We start from the raw sequence: 20,276 nt of genomic DNA, 5'->3' as shown, positions 1-20,276 counted from the left end.
TTTGCACCATTATGCTTGGCCCTAACAATTTTTCTAAATATTTTTGAGTTTCAAAATATTTTCACCTTGTTAAGGAGGTTCTCTACATTGCCATGATATTGAGCCTACTTTTTGGGTACAGACATGAGTAAATCCACTGTTTACATTTGAGACCACATTGGAGGTCTGTAGGCGTGTGTCAGCTGGCATGGTGTTATGGAGGAGGCAGTTGTAAAGTTTCTGTTGAGGACATTAGATGCAGAAGAGCAGCTTTTATTCAGTCTGTGTAGAAACTGAGATGACACCTTGTGGGTAATTGTCACTGACTCAGAAAACCTGTAGTGACAACAAAGGTGCAAATGTCAGGGATGTAAGGACTGGATAAAACTGAGTCACAATGGACCTTCAACATTTGTGCTTGATGTGGAAGGACGGATGGAGAGAAAGGAGACATAGATGAGTGTTGATAAGCTTCTTCCTTTTTATTATCAAGGTAGGCTTTTCATAATTTGTGTGGGTGTGTACACCTGTGTGTGCTCGCTCGCGTGTGCATGTACTTCTTTATGTATGTGAGTGCACAACACACATGTGGAGGTCAGGACAGCCTTGGGTGTCAGTCCTTGCCTTCCACCATGCTTAACCTAGGGTTTCTGCTGTAGTTCCGCACTTCATATGCCAGGCTCACTGGCTTATGAGCTCCCAGATATTCCCTTGTCTCTACCTCTCATCCCTTTCTAGGAGTACCCTGGTATCAAAGACACTTGTGCTACTGCTTCCAGTTTCTTTATGTGGGTTCTGGGGATGCAAAATCAAGTCATCAAGCCTGCACAGTGAACAGCTTAACCCCTGAGACTTCCCTCCAGTCTGTGATATATACATAGACATATGCATGCATATATTTACATATATACATATACACATATGTGTATATATATGTATGTGTGTGTATATATCTCTATCTCTATATCTATATCTATAAACTATACCAGGAAATCCCATGACCTCTTCAAGCTTCTGTGGATATCTGCATGCATGTATATATACATATTAAATAAATACATAAATAATACTAAATAATTTTTTAAAAAGAATTGTGTTTGGCAGAGAGTGAGGAAAGAGGTAGGTAGCTCAGCAAGTTTGAAGATAAGAGTTTCGTCTTCAGGATTCATATATAATGGTGGTTCACATTTGTAGTCGCAGTGCTGATGAATCAGAGACAGGCAGATTCCCGGGGCTTGCTGGGTAGCCAGGCTGGTTTAACTGACAAGTTCTGAGTCAGTGAGAGACTTTTCTCCAAAATCAAGGTGATGGCCTCTGAAGAATGAGACTTGAGGGCACCCTTTGGCTACCTTGTGTGCACACACACATGCACCCTCACACACATGTGCCACATATATAGGAATATGCACAGTTTGGGGACTAGGGAGATGCTTCCATCAGTAAATCACTTGGTGTGCAACAAGTGCAAAGACTTGGGTTTGGTCCCGAGAACACATAAAAAAGTCAGACTTTGTAGCATGTACGTCTAATCCTAGCTCTGGGGAGTTGGAACCAATCAGATCCCTGGGGTTTGCTTCTTGTGAATCCCAGACCAGTGAAGATAACTGTTGAGTAACTTGACTGCAAGCTTCAAGTCAGATTTCTAGCTGAGACAGGCAGTGAAGCAAAACCACAGGGGAATGTTACTGACTGCATCACAAACTTAGCATCTTTAAAGGAAAACCATGCCATAAACTTCCTCTCTCTGCATACTGCAGTGCCCTTCAGCTTCCTGTAAGTGTGTCCATGTACTTTTTTCCCCAGGGAGGAAAGACAAATGGGGACAGTGAAGACCCTGAGTGTGGCACTGCTGCTACATGAACCCTACTCTGGGTCCTATAGACAATGCCATGTATGTGTGTGTCTAACTCTGACCTGAATACTTGGTAGAGGGCACTCTGAACATTTGTTGTGTTTTGTGGTACTAAAAATCAAAAGAACATTTGAACAGATATCAAACTGGCCTTGAAATGAGTTTAAGTCTGAAATCATGCCTTACGTGTCATCCAGCTTTGACCCTTTGGTTGTAAGGTTAGCTTTTCCACGTTCCTTGTGTTTCTGTTGGAATCAGCTCACTAGGCTCTGCAGAAGAGGGCTGCTCTGGCATTGATAAGGGAAGCGTTCCATCCATGGGTCAAGGTAGGGAGGTTTTCACCTTACATCTTTGGAGTTTTCTCACTCATGGACGAGAGGCATCTTTCCATCCATTTGGGTTGTCTTTAACTCCTACCGTGTTTCATAGTTTTACGAATGCAAGCCTTACACTTTGCTTATGTTTACCATGGCTGTTGTATTATTTGATGCTACTGTAAATGAATTTGTTTTTCTAAATTTTATTTTCGGCTTGTTCACTGTTAATATTTGGAAATACAATTGATGTTTTGTTCATTGATCTTGCATCCTGCAGCTGTGATGAACTCAGCTCCAGTCGTCCTTTTGTGTGAGTTCTTGAGGGTTTCCCACACGTGAGATGATGTCATCTGGAATGGTTTTACTCCTTCATACTCCGAGTGTCTTACTTCTGTTTCTTACCTAATTGTATGTGCAGCTGTGTGCGTTTGTCTGTCTTTGTTTTTAAGATAGGTTCTCACTGTGTGTCCCAGGCTGATCTCAAACTCATGGGCCTCCTGCCATGGCCTCCTGAGTTCTGGAATTAGGGCTGTGGAACTCTGTCTTCTGGGGGCAACATGCCTTTATCATCTTGACATTAAAGCAGGTGTGATTACTTCCTGAGACCTCCCACAAGATGAGGCCTGTTACCTTCCTAGGAGAAGACTGATGACAGCAGACCCTTACCTGAGATTCCAGCCGCTCACCCCCATCTCACTTCATGTAATCCTGACCCAGATGCACAACAGTTTAGGGGGTGCTGGAGTATGCTGGGGTCAGGCTTTGGGGGATGCAGTTTCCTAAGAGTCACCCATTCTTTTGCAAGTAATTCCCATAAACTCATGTTCACCTGGACATGTACAGAATCCTTTTTTGGTCACCTGTCTAGGGTGAATATGTTTTCTGTGTATTTCTCATGGAAAAGTCACACAGCACTGCTGTGTAGCATTGCACCCAGCCACAAGAATGGTTTAGCTGGCATAGTTGGCCAGTCATGCTCGGCCTATACGCAAAGTGCTGCTGTTTCCAGGGGTTCGGGTATTCTCGGAAAGTTTTATTTAATCATCATGACTTCTCCCACTCTGGAATTTTTGCCCTCTCAAAGTGGCCTGATACCCTTCTAACCCCAGTCTAGACACTTATCTCATTAAAATTCAATTCAGGTGAGCCTTTCACTTCTTGGCATTTTAGAGTTTTGACTGAGATGTTGTTCGAAGTCAGAATATTAAGTAGAATTATAAAAATATCAGATGTAAAAGAGACTTTATTATTTCATAGATTTGTTGTGATTGCTCAAGTTTAAGTCAGAGTCTCTTGTAGCCTGAGCTGGCCTTTAAGCCTCTGTGTAGCCAAGGATGGTCTTGAGCTTCCTGATCCTTTTGCTTTACCTCCTGCCTTGGGAGGACTGCAGGTGTGTTCCACCCTGCCCGCTGAACAGATATTTCTTGAGCTTCTGCCATGTTAGTCATGGCTTTAAGTATGCAGTGTGAATAAGATAAATAAAGAGGTGACACAAGGCCTATGGATCCTGCGCTCACAGGCCAACAGTGTGACTCAGCGGGCAAAGGTGCTAGCCTCCAAGGGCGGTGACCCAAATTTAGTCCCTGGGGCACATGTTGGGGTAGGTGAGAACCAACTCCAGCAAGTCACACCCCACCCATCCATGTGCCAAGGTTATGCTAGTGCACACACACTAAAGCACACAGATAAATAGAACAAGGCTTACAAATTCTGGAGTGAAAACAGTCTGTAAGTGAAACAAAACGCTGGTTATGTATATTTGCAAACTGTGGTAAGTACTAAAAAAGAAACATCTGGATATTAAGAGAGAATGTACCGGGAACTTCTCATTTAAATATGTAGTTAGGAAAAGAGTTGTTAGGTTTTTATAGAATATGTTATCTGTCTGAAGCCTTCAATGAAGTAGGGGTGGTATGTATTACTGAACTAAGAATAGAGTTAGGGGCAGGTCCCGGAGGTAACCAGCTCTGCACAGACCAGTTGGACAAGCCCCGAGGTTCACTGTCCCAGCATCTGCTTAGTTCCCAAACTGGAACTGGGACCCAGTCCCCCACACTATGGTTTTCCACTTCCCCTCCTTCCTTTCTGATCCACTACACTGTCCCAGGGAGGTTTGTGTTGGTCTTTTGTTCTTTGCTTTTGTTTTGCGCTCTCTCTCTCTCTCTCTCTCTCTCTCTCTCTCTCTCTCTCTCTCTCCCTCTCTCCCTCTCTCCCTCTCTCCCTCTCTCTCTCTCCCTCTCCCCCCTTCTCTCTCCTTCTCCCTTTCCCCCCCTCTCTCACTGTGTATGTGTGTGTGTGCGCGCGTGCGTGTGTGTGTGTGTGTGTGCGCGCGCGCGCGTGTGCGTGTGCGTGTGCGTGTGTGTGTGTGTGTGTGTGTGTGTGTGTATCAAGCTTTCTCATGTAGCTGGTGCACTGCATACTAAAGCCTAGCTGAGTATTTCTTCTGTCTCCACTTCCCATTGTAGGAGTGCTGTGGTAGAGACTGTATCACTGAATCCTGTGTTTCTGTGTGGCTTACTATGATCAAATTCAAGTCATTAGTTGAACGTTACACACTGAGCTATCTCCCGGGCCATGTGAATCCATTTTAGGAGGTTTCACTTTTCATGTCAGCATTTATATTAACAGTCATGGTAGCCAGTCCATTTGCTGGTTTGTTATTTAAACAAACAATGGATGGCTCTGCTAAGTACTTAGATTCTTAGTCTGGGATTCATTTCAACTTGTTCTAATTTTATTATAAGTTCTTATATACCTTTTATTATTTTGTTTTGCTTTCATTTTATTTTGTCAGAAAGTTCAGCACCTCTGAGTAGACTAGCATATCAAATATGTAGTGAAAATTGAGGTATTTGGGAAGTCAGCATCATACTGTGAGAACTGATGGTCTGGAGCTGAATGGCGTTATGATGAGGGCAGAGGGCAGAAACTTCCTTGCCTGTGGTTTGTTTTTTTTTGTTTGGTTGGTTTTTTTTTTTGTCTTTTGTTTTTTTTGTTTTTTGTTTTTTTGTTTGTTTGTTTGTTTTGTTTTGTTTTGTTGCTGCCTGATGGTGGTTGTGTTTAGTTTTGGCAAGATGTTAAGAGTCCTGGAAGATTGGAGATCTAGCCGCGTATGGGAGAACAATGCAGTAGGAAATCAGACGAGCATTAATAATAATAGTCCAAGGTTCTCTGGACACCAACACGCTATTGTCAAGTAAGACTCAACAAGCCAAGGTGGAGACCAGAAGTGGGGACTTACTACTACTGACCCTGAAAAAAGAGGAGACTCTTGAATGACTGTGTCAGAGACGTTTTTATCATGGGGTCCTTATGTCACATGTGCTCTCAAAGCCTGCTCAGTGGCTCTCACTGTTTGGCCCTTTGGTGCAGCTGCCCTCAATAGTTGCTGTCTTGACACATTAAGGAGCTCTTTGTATTAAAAGTGTGCACAGATGCTGTTGCCTGTTTTTACACCTTTGCATTCCCATTAACTTCATCCAACAACACCTCCCCTCCCCCCCCCACACACACGCGCTCATACTTTCTTGACTAGTAGTTGGGAGCAGTTAGCGTGAGGAAGGGGAGGACCTGGGGCAGAGAGGGTACTTTTGAGGTCCATGTGGGGATAGTCCTTGACGGGGTCAACTGGGTTACTGATTTGCAGGGAGACTTGGATTCTGATGCAGGTGAGTATGTTCATTTTTAAACGTTCACAGCATGCTGCCTAGCCCGTGTCGATGGTATTTGACTGCTTCAGGGCTTTCTTTTATGCTTTATTTTCTGTGGGGCAAATTACCCTGTAGAGCAGATCCTTTACTATGATGATTCTGTTTCCTTGGAAACAATAGTTGTGTAATGCCAAAGATGTCAAACCTATAGAGAAAAAAGCAACATCTGCTACAGAGGGCAGAGGGCAGAAACTTCCTTGCCTGTGGTTTTTTTTTTGTTTTTGTTTTTGTTTTTGTTTTTGTTTTTGTTTTTTTTTGCTGCCTGATGGTGGTTGTGTTTAGTTTTGGCAAGATGTTAAGAGTCCTAGAAGATTGGAGATCTAGCAATCCTCAAAACTGCTATCAAAGGATTGCCCACTATATCTTTCCAGTCCAGTAGAATCACTGAAAGTTATAGGGTATTTATGTATGTTTTCAAAAATGAATATTGGCATCGACCATGTGAACAGGTCAGAGATGACATCATGTCATGACATCACAGCACTGCACTGAGCAGGAGCTTCCAGTAGGGCTGTTTATACTTTGGCTTAAATTGTGTGCACATGTGTAGTTGTTGTTATTCTTTGGGGGGTCAGGTAGAGGATGTTTTCCCTGGCCTGGAACTCAGTATTATAGCCCCAGCTGGCCTGAAACTGTTTCTCCTGCTTCTGTCCCCTGAATGGTGGGATTGCAGGTAAGAGCCAACACATGGACCACATTTTCTTAAATAGAAAAGTTGGTATCTCAGTAGTTGTGGTGGCACACACTTTTAATCCCTGCATTGGGAAGCACCATGAGTTCAAGGCCAGTCTGGTTTACATAGCAAGGTTCAGGCCAGCCAGGGCTGCACAGTGAGACCCTCTCTTGGGGGAAATATTTGATAATTCTATTTTTATTTTACACAGTAATAATAAGCTTTCTCTTAAGTTTAATAAAGAAGATACCCATCACGTAAAGGTTTTTAAAGTAAAATGGAGTGTCTCTGTGCTTTTGATGACCTGCACTTCTTTCTCATCGTATTGGATGTGCTGGCCTGCTCACATAATTCCAGCACTGAGGAGACTGAAATAGAATATTTCTAGGAGTTTAAGGCCAGCATGGTCTACCAAGTGAGACTCTTGTCTCAAAAAACAAACCACACGAACTCAGGAAATACTGTTACGTAGTTAATTAGCTAATTGTTTCACTTCAGAATTTGACTCTTTTCTAGAGCTAGAACAATATTTCTCAACGTATGTGTTGTGATCCCTTTGGGAGTCAAATGACTTTTTCTTAGGGGCCACATATCAGATATCCTGCATATCAGGCATTTGCATTGCAATTCTTAACAGTGGCAAAATTATAGTTATGAAGTAGCAATGAAAATAATTTTATTGTTGGGGGGTCATCATAACACAAGTAACTGCATGAGGAAGGCTGAGAACCACTGAGTAGAGAAAGATAGCTAGATTCCTCTCTATGTCTCTGGATACAGTGTAATGGAAAACATATAAGAAATAATTTGGGGTGGTGCACGCCTTTAATATTAGCACTTGGAAGGCAGAGGCAGGAAAATCTCTGAGTTTGAGACCAGCCTGGTCTACATAGTGAGGTCCAGGCCAGCTAAGGCTACAAAGCAACACACTATCTTAACACTTTCTCCCACCCCTTCCGCCAATTACATAATATGGGGCTGGTGAGGAGGCCCAAGAGGTAAAGGCACTTGCCTCTAAAATTGACACCCTGGGTTTAATCCCTGGTGCCCACATGATGGAAGGAGAATCCTGCACATTGTCATTTGATATCCACGCACGTGCTTAGCTGTGCATGCCTCCCCCACAGTAAGGAAATAAATGTAGTTTAAAAAAAGAATTAATATGCTAAACCTTTCCTTCCTGAAAAATACCTCATTAAATAAGATCTATATCACAAATGGTTATGTTGAACTACTAGAAATAGCAATTGAGGCATAATTACTCATTGATTGATTAACAGATTAATTACAGTCTATTTAGATTACAAGTTGATTTGGAAATTACACATATCTCCTATGTGTTATTCATCTTGAATGATTATTAAAATGTACTTCCTGGAAGTCAGAGAAACCTCACCGGTGGTAAATATGCACAATATTTTTGCTACACTATAATACCACACTGATAATATTTTTTTCAAAGATTTGTTTAGTGTTATGTGTATTGGTGTTTTACCTGCATGTTTGTCTGTGTGGGGGTGTCAGATTCCCTGTAACTAAAGTTAGAAAGTTGTGAACTGCCATGTGGGTGCTGGGACTTGAACCTTGGTCCTCTGGACACATTCCAGTGCTCTTAACTGCTAAACCATTTCTCTAGCCCCCAATTATTTTTGACCATACGACTTTCAAAAGGCTTCTTTTGTTTATTGTTGTTATGCTTTGGTTTTAATTTTTTGAGATAAGATTTTCTAGCATAAGTTGTTCTGGAACTTACTGTAACCTAGACTGACATCAAATTCACCACATTCTTATACAACCTCTCAAATGTGGAGACTAAAGCTATGAGCTACCATGCCTGGTTTAGTTTAATGTTGAACTTCTTTACTTTAGCAGATCATCATAGAACCTATTAGAATAATAGGAGGTAGTTTGTAGCTTATATAGTGATAAAGAGCAAAACATGCCGCTATTCAAGGAGGATCTGATGAGCCACACTCATGGTAACTATTGCCTGCAGGTAAGGCACTCTGTGAGAGAATAATGGTCTCAATAATAGTCTTCAATAAGATGAATTTATTACCTGCCTGCCTTAATATCTCACCAGGACGTAGGGTTCCTTTTGCCATAATGATGGCTAGTTTTCTTTTTAGACAATGTTATTTCCACTTGTGGGATTAAGGAATAGGCTTATAAATCTGTGAGGATAATGACTAAGTGGAAAGAAACAAATCTTGGTCTGAGCCTTGGGCTGATGACTCAATGGGTTGTTTGCTGTGCAAATATAAAGACCTGAGTTTGGATTCCCATTTGCACTAACGGGAACAAACAGACCAGAAAATCTTTTAAAGATGCCCAAGTGCATGCCTGGAAGCTGGCTGCCTAGGTGGAGAGTTGTGGAGTTGTGAGCTTGATGTCTGTAAATGAAAACTACTCTGGGGTCAGGGAGCATATTCCATACACAAACTGCGAAAATCAAGGCAGGGCTAAGGGTCTAGGGATCTGACATTCTATAGAAGGGGCTGTCACTCTTCCACCAAGCTTCCCAGTCAGCTTTAAGGTTTATTCTTTCATCTCTCCCCAATGATACTCTATGTTAGTGTCTGTGGTTGGGGAGCCCATCTACACAGTTGGAACGTGTATCTAAATGAATTCAGAAAGCCAAAGCCTGGGGCTGGAGAGATGGCCCAGCGGTTAAGAGCTCCTGCTGCTCTTAATGACCCTGGATTGTTTCCTAGTCCTGATTTTGTGGCTCACAGTCCTCTGTAGTTCCTATTCCAGAGGCTCTGATGTCTTCTTCTAACCTTTGTGGGCACTGCATGCAAGTGGAACATATACATACATTGTAGCAAACACACTCATATAAATAAAATAAAAACCAGATCTTAAAATAACAAAAAGCAAGCTGTAATTGGCAATGATGGTCATGTATCCATTGTTAAATTTTTGTTGGTTTATAAAGTCAGCAATCTATCAGATTATTGGCTCATTAAATTTACTTATATTGTTATACTGAGACTAGAAACCTAGATGAGCTTTGAAATTATGATTAGACTTTTAAGTCATTCTAAAAAATTAGAGATACATTTTTGAAAGAAGTAAGTTGTTCGGTTGTATGTAGTTTTCGTTGTAACAGAGCAGAAGTTCAGCTGTGAATGGTGCCACACACTAGTAATCCCATCTCTCTGGAACTTGGGCTGCTGGGATATGGCGTTCCTAGCCAGACTCTGCTATATAGTAAGACCTGATTCAAAAAGAGGAGAAAAGAAAGCAAAGATTGTGTGTAGGTGGGCATTTATAATGCAGTGTCGTAATGATGTCATGGAGAACCACACTCTGGGACGTCATTGCTGTTCCTCCTGTGAAAAGGTTCCAAGAACTATGTTTTATTATTAAAAGCTAATGTTTTGTTTTATTTTAAAAGTGTCTGTGTATCTGAGTGTTTATACATGACGGTGCCCGAGGAGGCAAGAGAAGGGCAGTGGAGCCCCTGAAGCTGTAATTAGAGGCAGTTGTGAGCTGCTGGGAACTGAACTCTAGTCCTTTATAAGAGCAGCAAGTTCTCATAACTAATAACTTCTCTTTCCCACATGATTGGTTTTAGTTTAGTCACTAAAAAGAAATAGCCTTACGTTGGCCCTTACGCCGGCATTTTGATGAAAGCACAGCAGTCAAAGTAGTAGAGGCACCAGGCCACCAGTATTGAAGGCAGCAAGAGCCTTGCTACCTTGGTTCACAATTCAGGTTGTCTCACAATTTGGCTTTGTAATCTCAAGAAAATTATAGCCCCAGCCAGGCATGTGGATCTCTGTGAATTTGAAGCCAGTCTAATCTACATAGAGTTTCAGGATTCCCAGGCTACAAATAGAGACTCTGTCTCAAAATAGATAAATACATAAATAAATAAAAAGCATTACAGCACTTTGTGCCTTCATTCTTAAATGTAAGGTTTAAATTTGAATTCTGGAAGATGTCTGTACTGAGACTGGTACATGTTCAACATTCAGTGAGTATTGCTGCTGTTGACGACACATTGCACTGCTGGTTGGCTCTCTCACTGAGCCACAGATTAGATTAGATACAAGGGAAAACAGCAGACCAGATAAGTAGAGTGGAAGATGCCAGTTTCCAATACAAGGATGGGAAATCCTGTTCTAGCTGCACGTGTATCTCCTAAATATAACATTCACCCAGAATTGCACTAAAGCTAAATTCATACATTCAGTTCTCGTTCTATACTGTGCTGTGTTCACACCATGGTGCTGACTCATAACCAAGTACTTACTGAGCTGTGCTTGGCATTTGAAAGATAATGATAAAAATACCAACCAAGGGGGTGGGGAGGAGAGAGAGAGAGAGAGAGAGAGAGAGAGAGAGAGAGAGAGAGAGAGAGTGAGTCTGTGTGTGTGTGTGTGTGTGTGTGTGTGTGTGTGTGTGTATGTGTGTGTTTTTGGAGGTGGTGGCCCATACCCAGCACTCAGGAGGGAGAGGCAGGTATGTTTGAAGCCAACCTGGTTTACAGAGTGACTTCCAGGATAGCCAAGGCTACACAGAGAAATTCTGTCCCAGGGGAAAAGAAAACAAAACCAAAAATCCTATATGTAGTTCATGTTAGAGCACTTGTCTAGTGTACCAGGGTCCCAGGTTCCACCCAAACTCCTACCACATAGGAAGCTGAGTCAGGAGGATTCCAAGGTCAGCCTGGGCTATAGAGCAAGATTCTGTCTCAAAACAAACAAAAGTCAAAGAGCCTCTCAGGGTTGGGGGATGACACAGGAGTAAGAATGCCTCCTACACAAGTCTGAGGCCTGAGTTTGAACATAAAAGCCAGACTGGTGGGGACATATTCTCCTGTAACCCCAGTGTTTTCGTGGGTGGAAATAGGAGGAGCCACCTGTGGGACCACTAGCTGTCAGCCTAGCTCTAGGTCTCAAAGGAACAAGGCGGAACACGGTAGAGCGGAACATCCAGGGTTATCTGGCACCTGCATGTGTGCACACCTACACACACATATACATATACCTCTGCATTTCTTCCTTACGGCCACTTCCCTCACAGAGAGACTGCAAATATTTTTAAAAATCGTTCTTTTGAATAGCAAATTATTTTTTCTCTTCTACCTATATCAAAGCTTCTATCTGTTCATTTAAGGGAGAGGTATCTTACTAGCAAAAATGAAACATTATTTTTTATGGTATGTGTTTGGCCTGTGTGTGTGTGTTTGTGTACCACGTGCATGCCTAGTGCCTGCAGATGCCAGAAGATCCTTAGAAACTGGAGTTATAGGCAACTGTAAGCCACCGTGTGGGTGTTGGAAATCAAACCTGCATCTTCTGAAAGAGCAGCCAGGTCTGCTCCACACATGGAGTCATCTTGCCAGGCCCTGCAAGGCGTTTTCTAAGAATGCTTCCATGCTGTTGGCTTTCCTCGTGGCCTGCAGCTCTGGTGGCAATTCTGTTCTGAGGACCTTCTTGAGACTTATAAGTGCTAATTTCATTGGTCAGTAAAGCCACATTTTCCCATTAGTATGAGGTAGGAATTTAGAAAGGAATTGGGGGGCAGGGTATGAGAATACATGTAAGTATGAATGTTTGACTTTCCACATTAGAGAAGAGGCTTCTCTGTGTTTGAACAGGTAATAAATAATTGGTTATGATATCTGCCAAGAGATATGAAGACTTTGGTGGCTTCAGATCAAACAAAATGCTACAGATCATGATATTTTTGTCACATGTACCCATGTTCAAGAAATTAATTTTTCACCTGTATTTCCTCTGAGAGTATCAATGAGAAAATGAATGCAGTGGTTTCTTCAATACTGAAGTAAAGCAGTTAACTACATTTAATTCTGAAAGCAACATGGAGTGTCGTTATTTTTGAAAGTGGGTGTAACCCTTAGCTTGTGAACAGCTACTTCTGACTCGGTTCCTCCATAGGGATTTTCTCCTTGTTTTAAGCAGAACAATTGATTTTAAAAAGACCCCGAGGCAAAAGTATAAATTTAGGACTAAAAGTAAGCCAATCTGTCCATTCTATTCCATCATTAGTCAACCTAAAGCAATTGATTAATTGATTACAACTCAGTGTAGCCATTACTATTAACAGGCTTGAAGGGTTAGATGTTTGTATGGAGACAGGAAGTCAGATTAACAGTTTAGAATTGGAATTTAGCCTGGAAAGGCATATTTCTGTTAACAAGCAGAGTCAAGCCAAGCACTGTGGCTCAGGCCTTTTATCACAGCACTTGGAAGGGGGGATCTGGGGGCTAACTTGGGCTATCTGCTGAATTTAAAAAAAAAAAATTCAAAGGCCTGAATCTGCCCCAAGTCTGCTTCTTACAATTCACTTTCCATTTTGGATTTCCTCCTTTAAATGGGCAATAATTTTTTTAAAGGTTCCCTATCTAGAAATGAAATTAGTTTGAGGAGAGAGTGGAAGTGCATAGGTAAATGGAGAGAGAAATCTTTCTTTTCCTCTCGACCGTCTGGGTCTCCTTGAACTAATTCCCCAGAGCTTTTACATGAATGTACTGTACAACCTGCAAAACAGGCAGACCCCAGGCAGTACTGATGTAACTTCTTCAAACCATTCTGTGCAAAGTCACTCTCAGCGGCAAGGAGGACCCAACAGCTAAATGAGCATTTCTTACTGGAGTTTGAACAAGTTTCCAGTGGCTACACCACTCCAGACAATGACACCTCCCCAATAGCCATTAACTGCCAGTAATATCTTGAAAAGGAGTCTACTGGGTAAGAGCAGGACACACACACACACACACACACACACACACACACACACACACACACACACACGTAATATTTAAAGGGGGAGTACAACCAGATTAATCAAAAACAAGTAGTATGAGCTGGGCTTAGTGGCAAATGCTAGCCACTCAGAGAACCATCATGAGACTAGCGAACCAAAAGTCAGGATGGAATTACAGCTCACTGGTAAAGCACTTGCCTGGGATGTACAAAGCACTGGGTTCAGTTTCCAATATACCATCACCATCAAAAGAATAGACACAAGAGGCAAGTTAATAATTTCTATTCTTGGGCTGGAGAGATGGTTCAGCAGTTAAGAGCACTGACTGCTCTTCCAGAGGTCTGAGTTTAATTCCCAGCAACCACATGGTGGCTCACAACCATCCGTAATGGGATCCGATGCCCTCTTCTGGTGTGTCTGAAGACAGCGACAGTGTACTCACATATATATATATAATAAATAAATCTTTAAAAAAATTGTATTCTTTTATACTAACTATAAAGCAGGAGCAAAGTTCCATCTCAAAATAGGCTTTTCCTTTTGGGGGGTTTGGGGAGGTGGGACTAGGGGGTGTAGTCTACACTCAACATGGCCCAGGCTGGCCTGAAACTCAGTTTTCTGAGTCCTGGAATTCCAGTATATGCCAGTACATCCTAGAGTGATATTTTTATAATCTGTTGCCTCCTAATATTCCACAGCTCTGTGGCACTATGGCCTTGTGAGTAAGAACCCCTTCTTGTTGAATTGATTCATCTTAAAAACTCCATATGTAAGGCCAGCACCATCCTTCCCTGCACACATCAGGAACCGTAGCTGGTCCTTTGCCCACACTCTTCTTTGTCTCCAGCAGTCCTGGCAATTACTAATGTAAACATCTTTTCTTTCAGTCCTCCTCGCCCTCTGACCAATATGAATGACACCGTGGTTAGCCACATGTCCTCTGGAGTGCCCACTCCCACTAAGAGGTAGGTATGTCTTTTACCTCAAAGCTGGAAACAGACTTCTGCCACCTATGTGATTGCACTCTTGGAAAGCAGGCTTGGGGCTGAGAGCTCCGCCGCACAGGAAGGCTGATGTTCTTAACCCCGCTGATGGTCTCTTAATATCATTTTCTGTTTTTATTCCCCACCCCACTTCTGACTCTAACACAGCTGTTGACACTCAGCTCTGACCAGTGCCACAAGTGAAGTGTTGCTGTGACAAGCAGCAGTGTCAGTCGAGCAGGCATATTTTGGATTTTCACTGACATTAAGCACAATTTAATAATCATAAGTTTCAATAATTTTACATTTGACTTTTTAATATTGAAGATAATTTCTGCTTCTGATCATAGTCTGCAGACTGATAATTAGTCTCATAAGATATTCTAAGTCATTCTGTATACTATTCATAAGCACTTAAGTAGAAAGCCTCAAGTCCCTTAGTCTTAGTTATACAGAAAATTTGCTTTAGGGCCCTTTAAGGAATGAAAACTCTAAACTCCTTCCTCTTTTTTATTTAATTTTTCTCTTGTTCAAAATTCTCATAGGCAGACTTAAAAGAACTACATTGAATGACATACTTTCTACTTGATTTAAACTGTTCTATGACCAGAGCAATGCAGAAACTCCCTCATGGGCACAACCATTAAAGAATTCTTTCAACAGTCATCACTTGAAAAGGAGAAAAAAAAATCACAGACATTCCAATTCACCCAGCATGACATCCCATCCATCCTCCCTGGAAAAAGACAGACCCACTTTGTGCCATATGTGCTGAGTGGTCGGTGTTAATGCAGCTGTAGAAATGGGATCGTCCTAGTTATAATTTGACTCCGTTTATGATCCTTAGTGATTGTTCCCATTGGCTAAAACCTCCCAGAGTAGCAGTTTCCCAAACCTGCAGAAGAGAAGAATCCCCTGGGGCACTTGTTAAAAATACACATTGCAGGGACCATGTCAGACTCAATGAATCAGAATCTCCAAGAACAGCATAGGGAGAGGCTGTGTGTTTAACAAGTTCTCTGGTATCTTTTTGTCATCAAACCAATTGGGGAATAACCTTAGCAGGAAGCAGGGGGGCTGGCTGTCCGGCTCCCTTAGAAAGAGGACATAGAGACTGGATAAACCAGTGACCTGGCGAGACAGCCCTGTCTGTGTGGAGACCCAGGACCTGGACCAGGTAAGACACCGTCTGCTGCCTCCTGAGGGCACTTCTAGCTGGGAGCAGCCATTCCCTGGGAACAGAGCCACGCAGGAAGTGGTGTAGGGAGGCACAGGAGTGTGGATCTGGCTCTCACCTGACTTTAGACATTTCTTTAGTTTCTTTAGTTCTTTAAAGCATGCAGCCGATGATATTCACCTCATGAGGTTTACATGACAACTTAATAAACTGTCTATATTATTTTAGAGGTAACTGGAGTGAGAAAGACAGAGAATGGGTTACAAATTATGTCCCCAACTTTATGTGCGCGCGTGTGCGCTCTCTCTCTCCTCTCTCTCTCTCTCTCTCACTCTCTCTCTCTCTCTCTCTCTCTCTTGAGAATATTGGTACTTCAAAACTAGAAGCCAGGGCAGGTTATTGAAAGACTTGAGCTTGGAAATGTGTGCTAGCTTTAGTCACATCACCTGCTGAGCTTCACCTGGTGACCTTCCCCTGAGTTCTTCTCATAGTTTACTAGTTTTGCTCCTCTGCATCACCAGAGTACCTGAAAGCTCAAAGTGTCGGGGTACCAAGATAAGATGCTAGGCGTTCAGTGATCCCAGGTGAGTTAGCTACAGGGGCATCAGACAGACGGTGTTTTATTGCTCAGGAGATTAAGAGAAGGGACTCTGGACCTACATTAACCACAGACCTTTTCATAGACAAACCACAGGTTTGCTGTATTATATCTCAGACCCAGCTACCATGGTCAGTCCTAAAATTATGACTGCCATTTTTTAGAGCTCGATCAGACAGTAGAATATATTCCAAATTAAGACTTTATTACTAAGTCAGCATGTTAGCTGGCATCTTGGTCTGTGTGAAATTAGTCCTAGAGCAGATCTCTCAATGTATCCATGGCAACTAACAAGACTTATGGAGCTTGGAGAAGCACGGCTCAAGAGAAGCTGACATTGTACCCTGGGTACATAGAATCCTAGGGTATTGCATATATGTCCAGCAGGAAATCTTGCGATGTCACATAGATAGAAATAGTTTGTACATGTGGCTTTTCATAGTTCCACTCCCCAAGAGTCTAAATTGCAGAAAATATGTTTACTTTTGCAAGGCTCAGCAGAAATAACTACACTCCTGCTATTGAGTGTTGTCAGACTCATATTTCCAATCTGTGAAATCCAGGTGCCCAGTATGTCCCAACATGAAGTCTGGAGCTACTGAGGTAGGAGTCCTGAAAAAGACAGTGCTACCCTCTTAAACAAAAAAAAAAAAAAAAAAAAAAAAAAAAAAAAAAAAAAAAAAGCAGTTTCAGAACTCAGCACAAAGTATAAACCACAGAGAAGATCACACAAGAAATGTGTAATGTGGTAAAAAAAAAAAAAATAAATAAAAGGAGGGGGGAGCATTTTAAGCAATTTGGTTTCTATCTTTTTTAAATTAATCAATTTACTTTTTGAGGTAGTTTCGTGTATCCCAGCTGACTTGATTTTGAGTACCTTCACTACACTAGCAGCTTTGTGTTCTGGAGAGCAAAGCCAGGGCCTCACACATGCCAGGCAGGTACACTTCCAACTGAGCTGCAGCCTTATCTACTTTTTGTACTTGGCAATGCATATATGAATGGTTTTGACTAGAGTTGTCAAAAATAAGCTATATTAGCCAAAATAAAAGATACAGATAACTTCTTAAATGGAAAAGATTCTGGCTGTTTTGTAAGATACTAGAAATTATATTCCTGGGAGTTTATTCCCAGTGGATTTGCTCTTTGTAATATCCCCAAATAGGGGAGCTGGAGAGCTCAGTGGTTAAGCATGCCTACTTCAAAATCACAAGGACCAGAGCTTAGATCCCAGCACCCCTTTACAAGCCTCAAACACTGAGGGGTAAAGATATAAGGATCAATGGGGCTTGCTGGCTTCTAGGCTAGCTCACAAAATTAAACTCCAGGTTCAGAGAAGAGCCCATGCTTCAGAGGGATAGGTAGAGCATGATAGAGAACTCTGGGTACACTGTCCTACCTCTGCTCAAGAGCACACATGCACACGGATGCACACATGCATACATACTTGCTCTTTTTTTTTTAAGGATTTATTTATTTTTATTTTGTGTGGATAAGTATTTTTTCTGCATGCATATTTATGTATATCACATGCATGCCTGGTACCATGGATCCCACAAAACTGGAGTTACAAAGTGTGAGCTGCCACGTGAGTGCTGGGAATCGCACCCAGGTCCTCTAGAGGAGGAGCCGCGCTCGTAAGCTGGGAATTTCTCCAGCTCGGCACAGTTGCTCTTAAATGCACACAAGACACATATACACGTAGCTGCACACAGAAACACAATAAATCAACTTTCTTTTTAACCTCTGGATATTTCTACAGCCAAAAAGAAATTTTGTCTTTGCCTTCAACTAAATAGCTTCTTTCAATTCATTTTCTTTGTATTCATTAGAATGATATATTTAAACAATTTTAAACCAGTTTGAAAAACTTTTAAAACTTAAAAAAAGAAAAAGAAACAACAAGAAGTTTAGTCTCCTCTTCACTGTATATTCTCCCCACTGGCCTGCTTTTTTCTCAAGGCTCAGAATGTAGATTGAGCTGGTGCACAGCTCTTGCCCTATTCTGCGTTAACTTATACCCACATAGATGTGGGAAGCTAAGTTAGTATTTTATTTCAAATGTCTTTACAATTTTAGCTTTAATTATTTGTAAATATTTCAGTGCTTACAGTTCTATGGAAATTTCATGTGACTATATAACAACAAAAACCATCAATCTGAAACTTTGTTTTGTACATTTGGTTGATATATGAGTTACAGCTTCTTGTATTTCAAGGGTTTTATTGCTTATTGTTTTGTTTTGATTTATTGAAACAGGGTCTCACATTTGCTGGCCTTGATCACACTGTAGTTCAGGTTAGCCCCCAAGTTCCACATCTCTTGCCTCTGCCTCCCAAGTGCTGGGATCACAGTATTATACCACAACGCTCAGATTTCAGGCGTTCAGCCCTAACTGTAATAGGTACAAACCCACAAAGCCCAGGCAGAGGGAGAGAGGGAAGGCTGGATGCACACTGATCATAGCACAGGACACTACCTATCAATTACCTCCTCTCATCGGCTGTCAACACTTTTTCTATTGCTATTGGCAGATAGACACACATACACCATTGGAACACATAGTCCCGTGCACACTAGAGCCACAGCCCTCCAGGGGCCATGCTTTTTTACTCTGTGATTTGTGAAACATCCAAGGAAGGATTCTTAGAGCCTAGATGTGTCACTGCCCATCAAGGGTCATGCCCTTGGTATCTGCAACATCAAAGCAATAAGGCCATGTTGTCAAGAAAGGTTCTGGGACAGAAAAGTGATAAAGATTGCTATTCCACACATTGTTATGTTCATGTATGTTCACATATGTACACACACGCACACACACATACACACACACATACACACACACACACACACACACACACCTTCTAAGACTTGTTTCTGCTACCAGACTTTTTTTCTCATAAGGTATAACCCTCTGTGCAACTATAGGTACCCTCATGCCTTTCTTTCCTAGGCCCTTTCTGCCTCCTGTGGAAATGCCAGGTTGAATCTGTTGGTCCACATCAAGTCTGAGTGTCTTTTGGTGACACCAAATAATATACTCTTCCCCCCCCCTCCAAACTATGCATTTTAAGTTTTTTCTCCAAATAATGCATTTTAAGGTCTACAGTTAGACTTAGTGTGTTGCTAGACTACACACCTGTTATCCCAGCCCTCAGGAGGCAGAGGCAGAGGGCTGGGAGTTCAAGGACAGTCTTTACATGACACCCAGTCTCAAAAAACAAAACAAAACAAAACACCTCAAACATGCCTTTAATCCCAGCAATTAGGAAGCAGAGGCAGGTGGATCTCTGTGGGTTTGAGACCAGCCTGGTCTACATAGTGAGTTCCGGGACAGCCAGGGCTACTTAGAGAAACCCTGTCTTAAATAACAAAAACAGGAAGAAAAGCAAGACTTAGTGAGGGTCTCAGAAAACAACTGGCTAGTTTGCATTCTTCATGAAAAGACCTCCAAGTCAACACAGGAATTGTTTTTTCTTCAGTCCTTTTTTGAAAGACAGAAAAGCATAGTAATTAAAAATTAACACATTATCAGAAGAAACTGCAGGCCTCAGTGTTGGCAGGTACCCAAAGCCATCCTGGGCCTGGGCAGGCTGCCAATCTTCAGCCTCTTCTGGGTTGGGATTAGATTCCATTTCCATTTAAGATTTAAGGTGGACTTTTTACCAATTCCACCTCAGACTGGTGCAAACAGACAATTTTAATATTTTCAGATAGATACTTGCAAACATAAATTTGAAAAGTTGCAGCTGACAGCATGCTTAACAGGTCCTTCCTCTGGTTGGACTGAGGCCGACATCACTAAACAGGTTGTGACCTCACAGTGTGGAAGGAACTGGTGTAGAATTCTACTCACTGTTAAATCCAAACTGAGAGGCTCTGGGATGGTGGGTGTGAATGAGAGGCTCTGGAGATTTTGTATATTGGTCAGTTGAGGAAGAGGAAAGATAATGTTCAAGGTTCCTTCCTGGTTTTCTTTTCTGTTTGTTTTTCTTTTTTATTATTCATTTAATTTTTTTACTTTATTTGCATTTCAAGTGTAATTCCCTTACCCTGGTTTCCCTCCCTCCCAGAAACCCCCTATACAGTCCCCCCTTACCCTGCTTCTATGAAGCTGTTATACCACCCACCCACCCAACTTCCTGGCTTTTATTAAAGTAATTTTGATCAAACATAGGAGGAAAACTTGGGCAAGAAGCTTATGTGAGTTAGGGGTGCTTGTGGGACACCCTGGAGTTCTTTTTTT

The 20,276-nt window shown here is 41.9% G+C and overlaps 1 protein-coding gene across 8 annotated transcripts in view; it reads left to right on the top strand.

The window, feature by feature from the left end:
* Dtnb (dystrobrevin beta) overlaps window positions 1-20,276 on the top strand; it is a 211,315-nt gene that overhangs the window by 132,866 nt on the left and 58,173 nt on the right. For all 8 annotated transcript variants that reach the window (XR_007978401.1, XR_007978402.1, XR_007978399.1 and 5 more), the window contains one exon: window positions 14,160-14,237. Coding sequence is in view for 1 of the 8 variants with exons in the window: in XM_052186200.1 (XP_052042160.1) it covers window positions 14,160-14,237 (78 nt within the window). In the remaining 7 variants the exon portion in view is untranslated. The remainder of the gene's footprint in view (window positions 1-14,159; window positions 14,238-20,276) is intronic.

This window comes from Apodemus sylvaticus, chromosome 6 (assembly GCF_947179515.1).
Source record: "Apodemus sylvaticus chromosome 6, mApoSyl1.1, whole genome shotgun sequence".
NCBI classification, from domain to species: Eukaryota; Metazoa; Chordata; class Mammalia; order Rodentia; family Muridae; genus Apodemus; species Apodemus sylvaticus.
The sequence above is the reverse complement of the archived record's forward strand: the minus strand, read 5'-3'. Positions and strand labels throughout refer to the sequence as shown.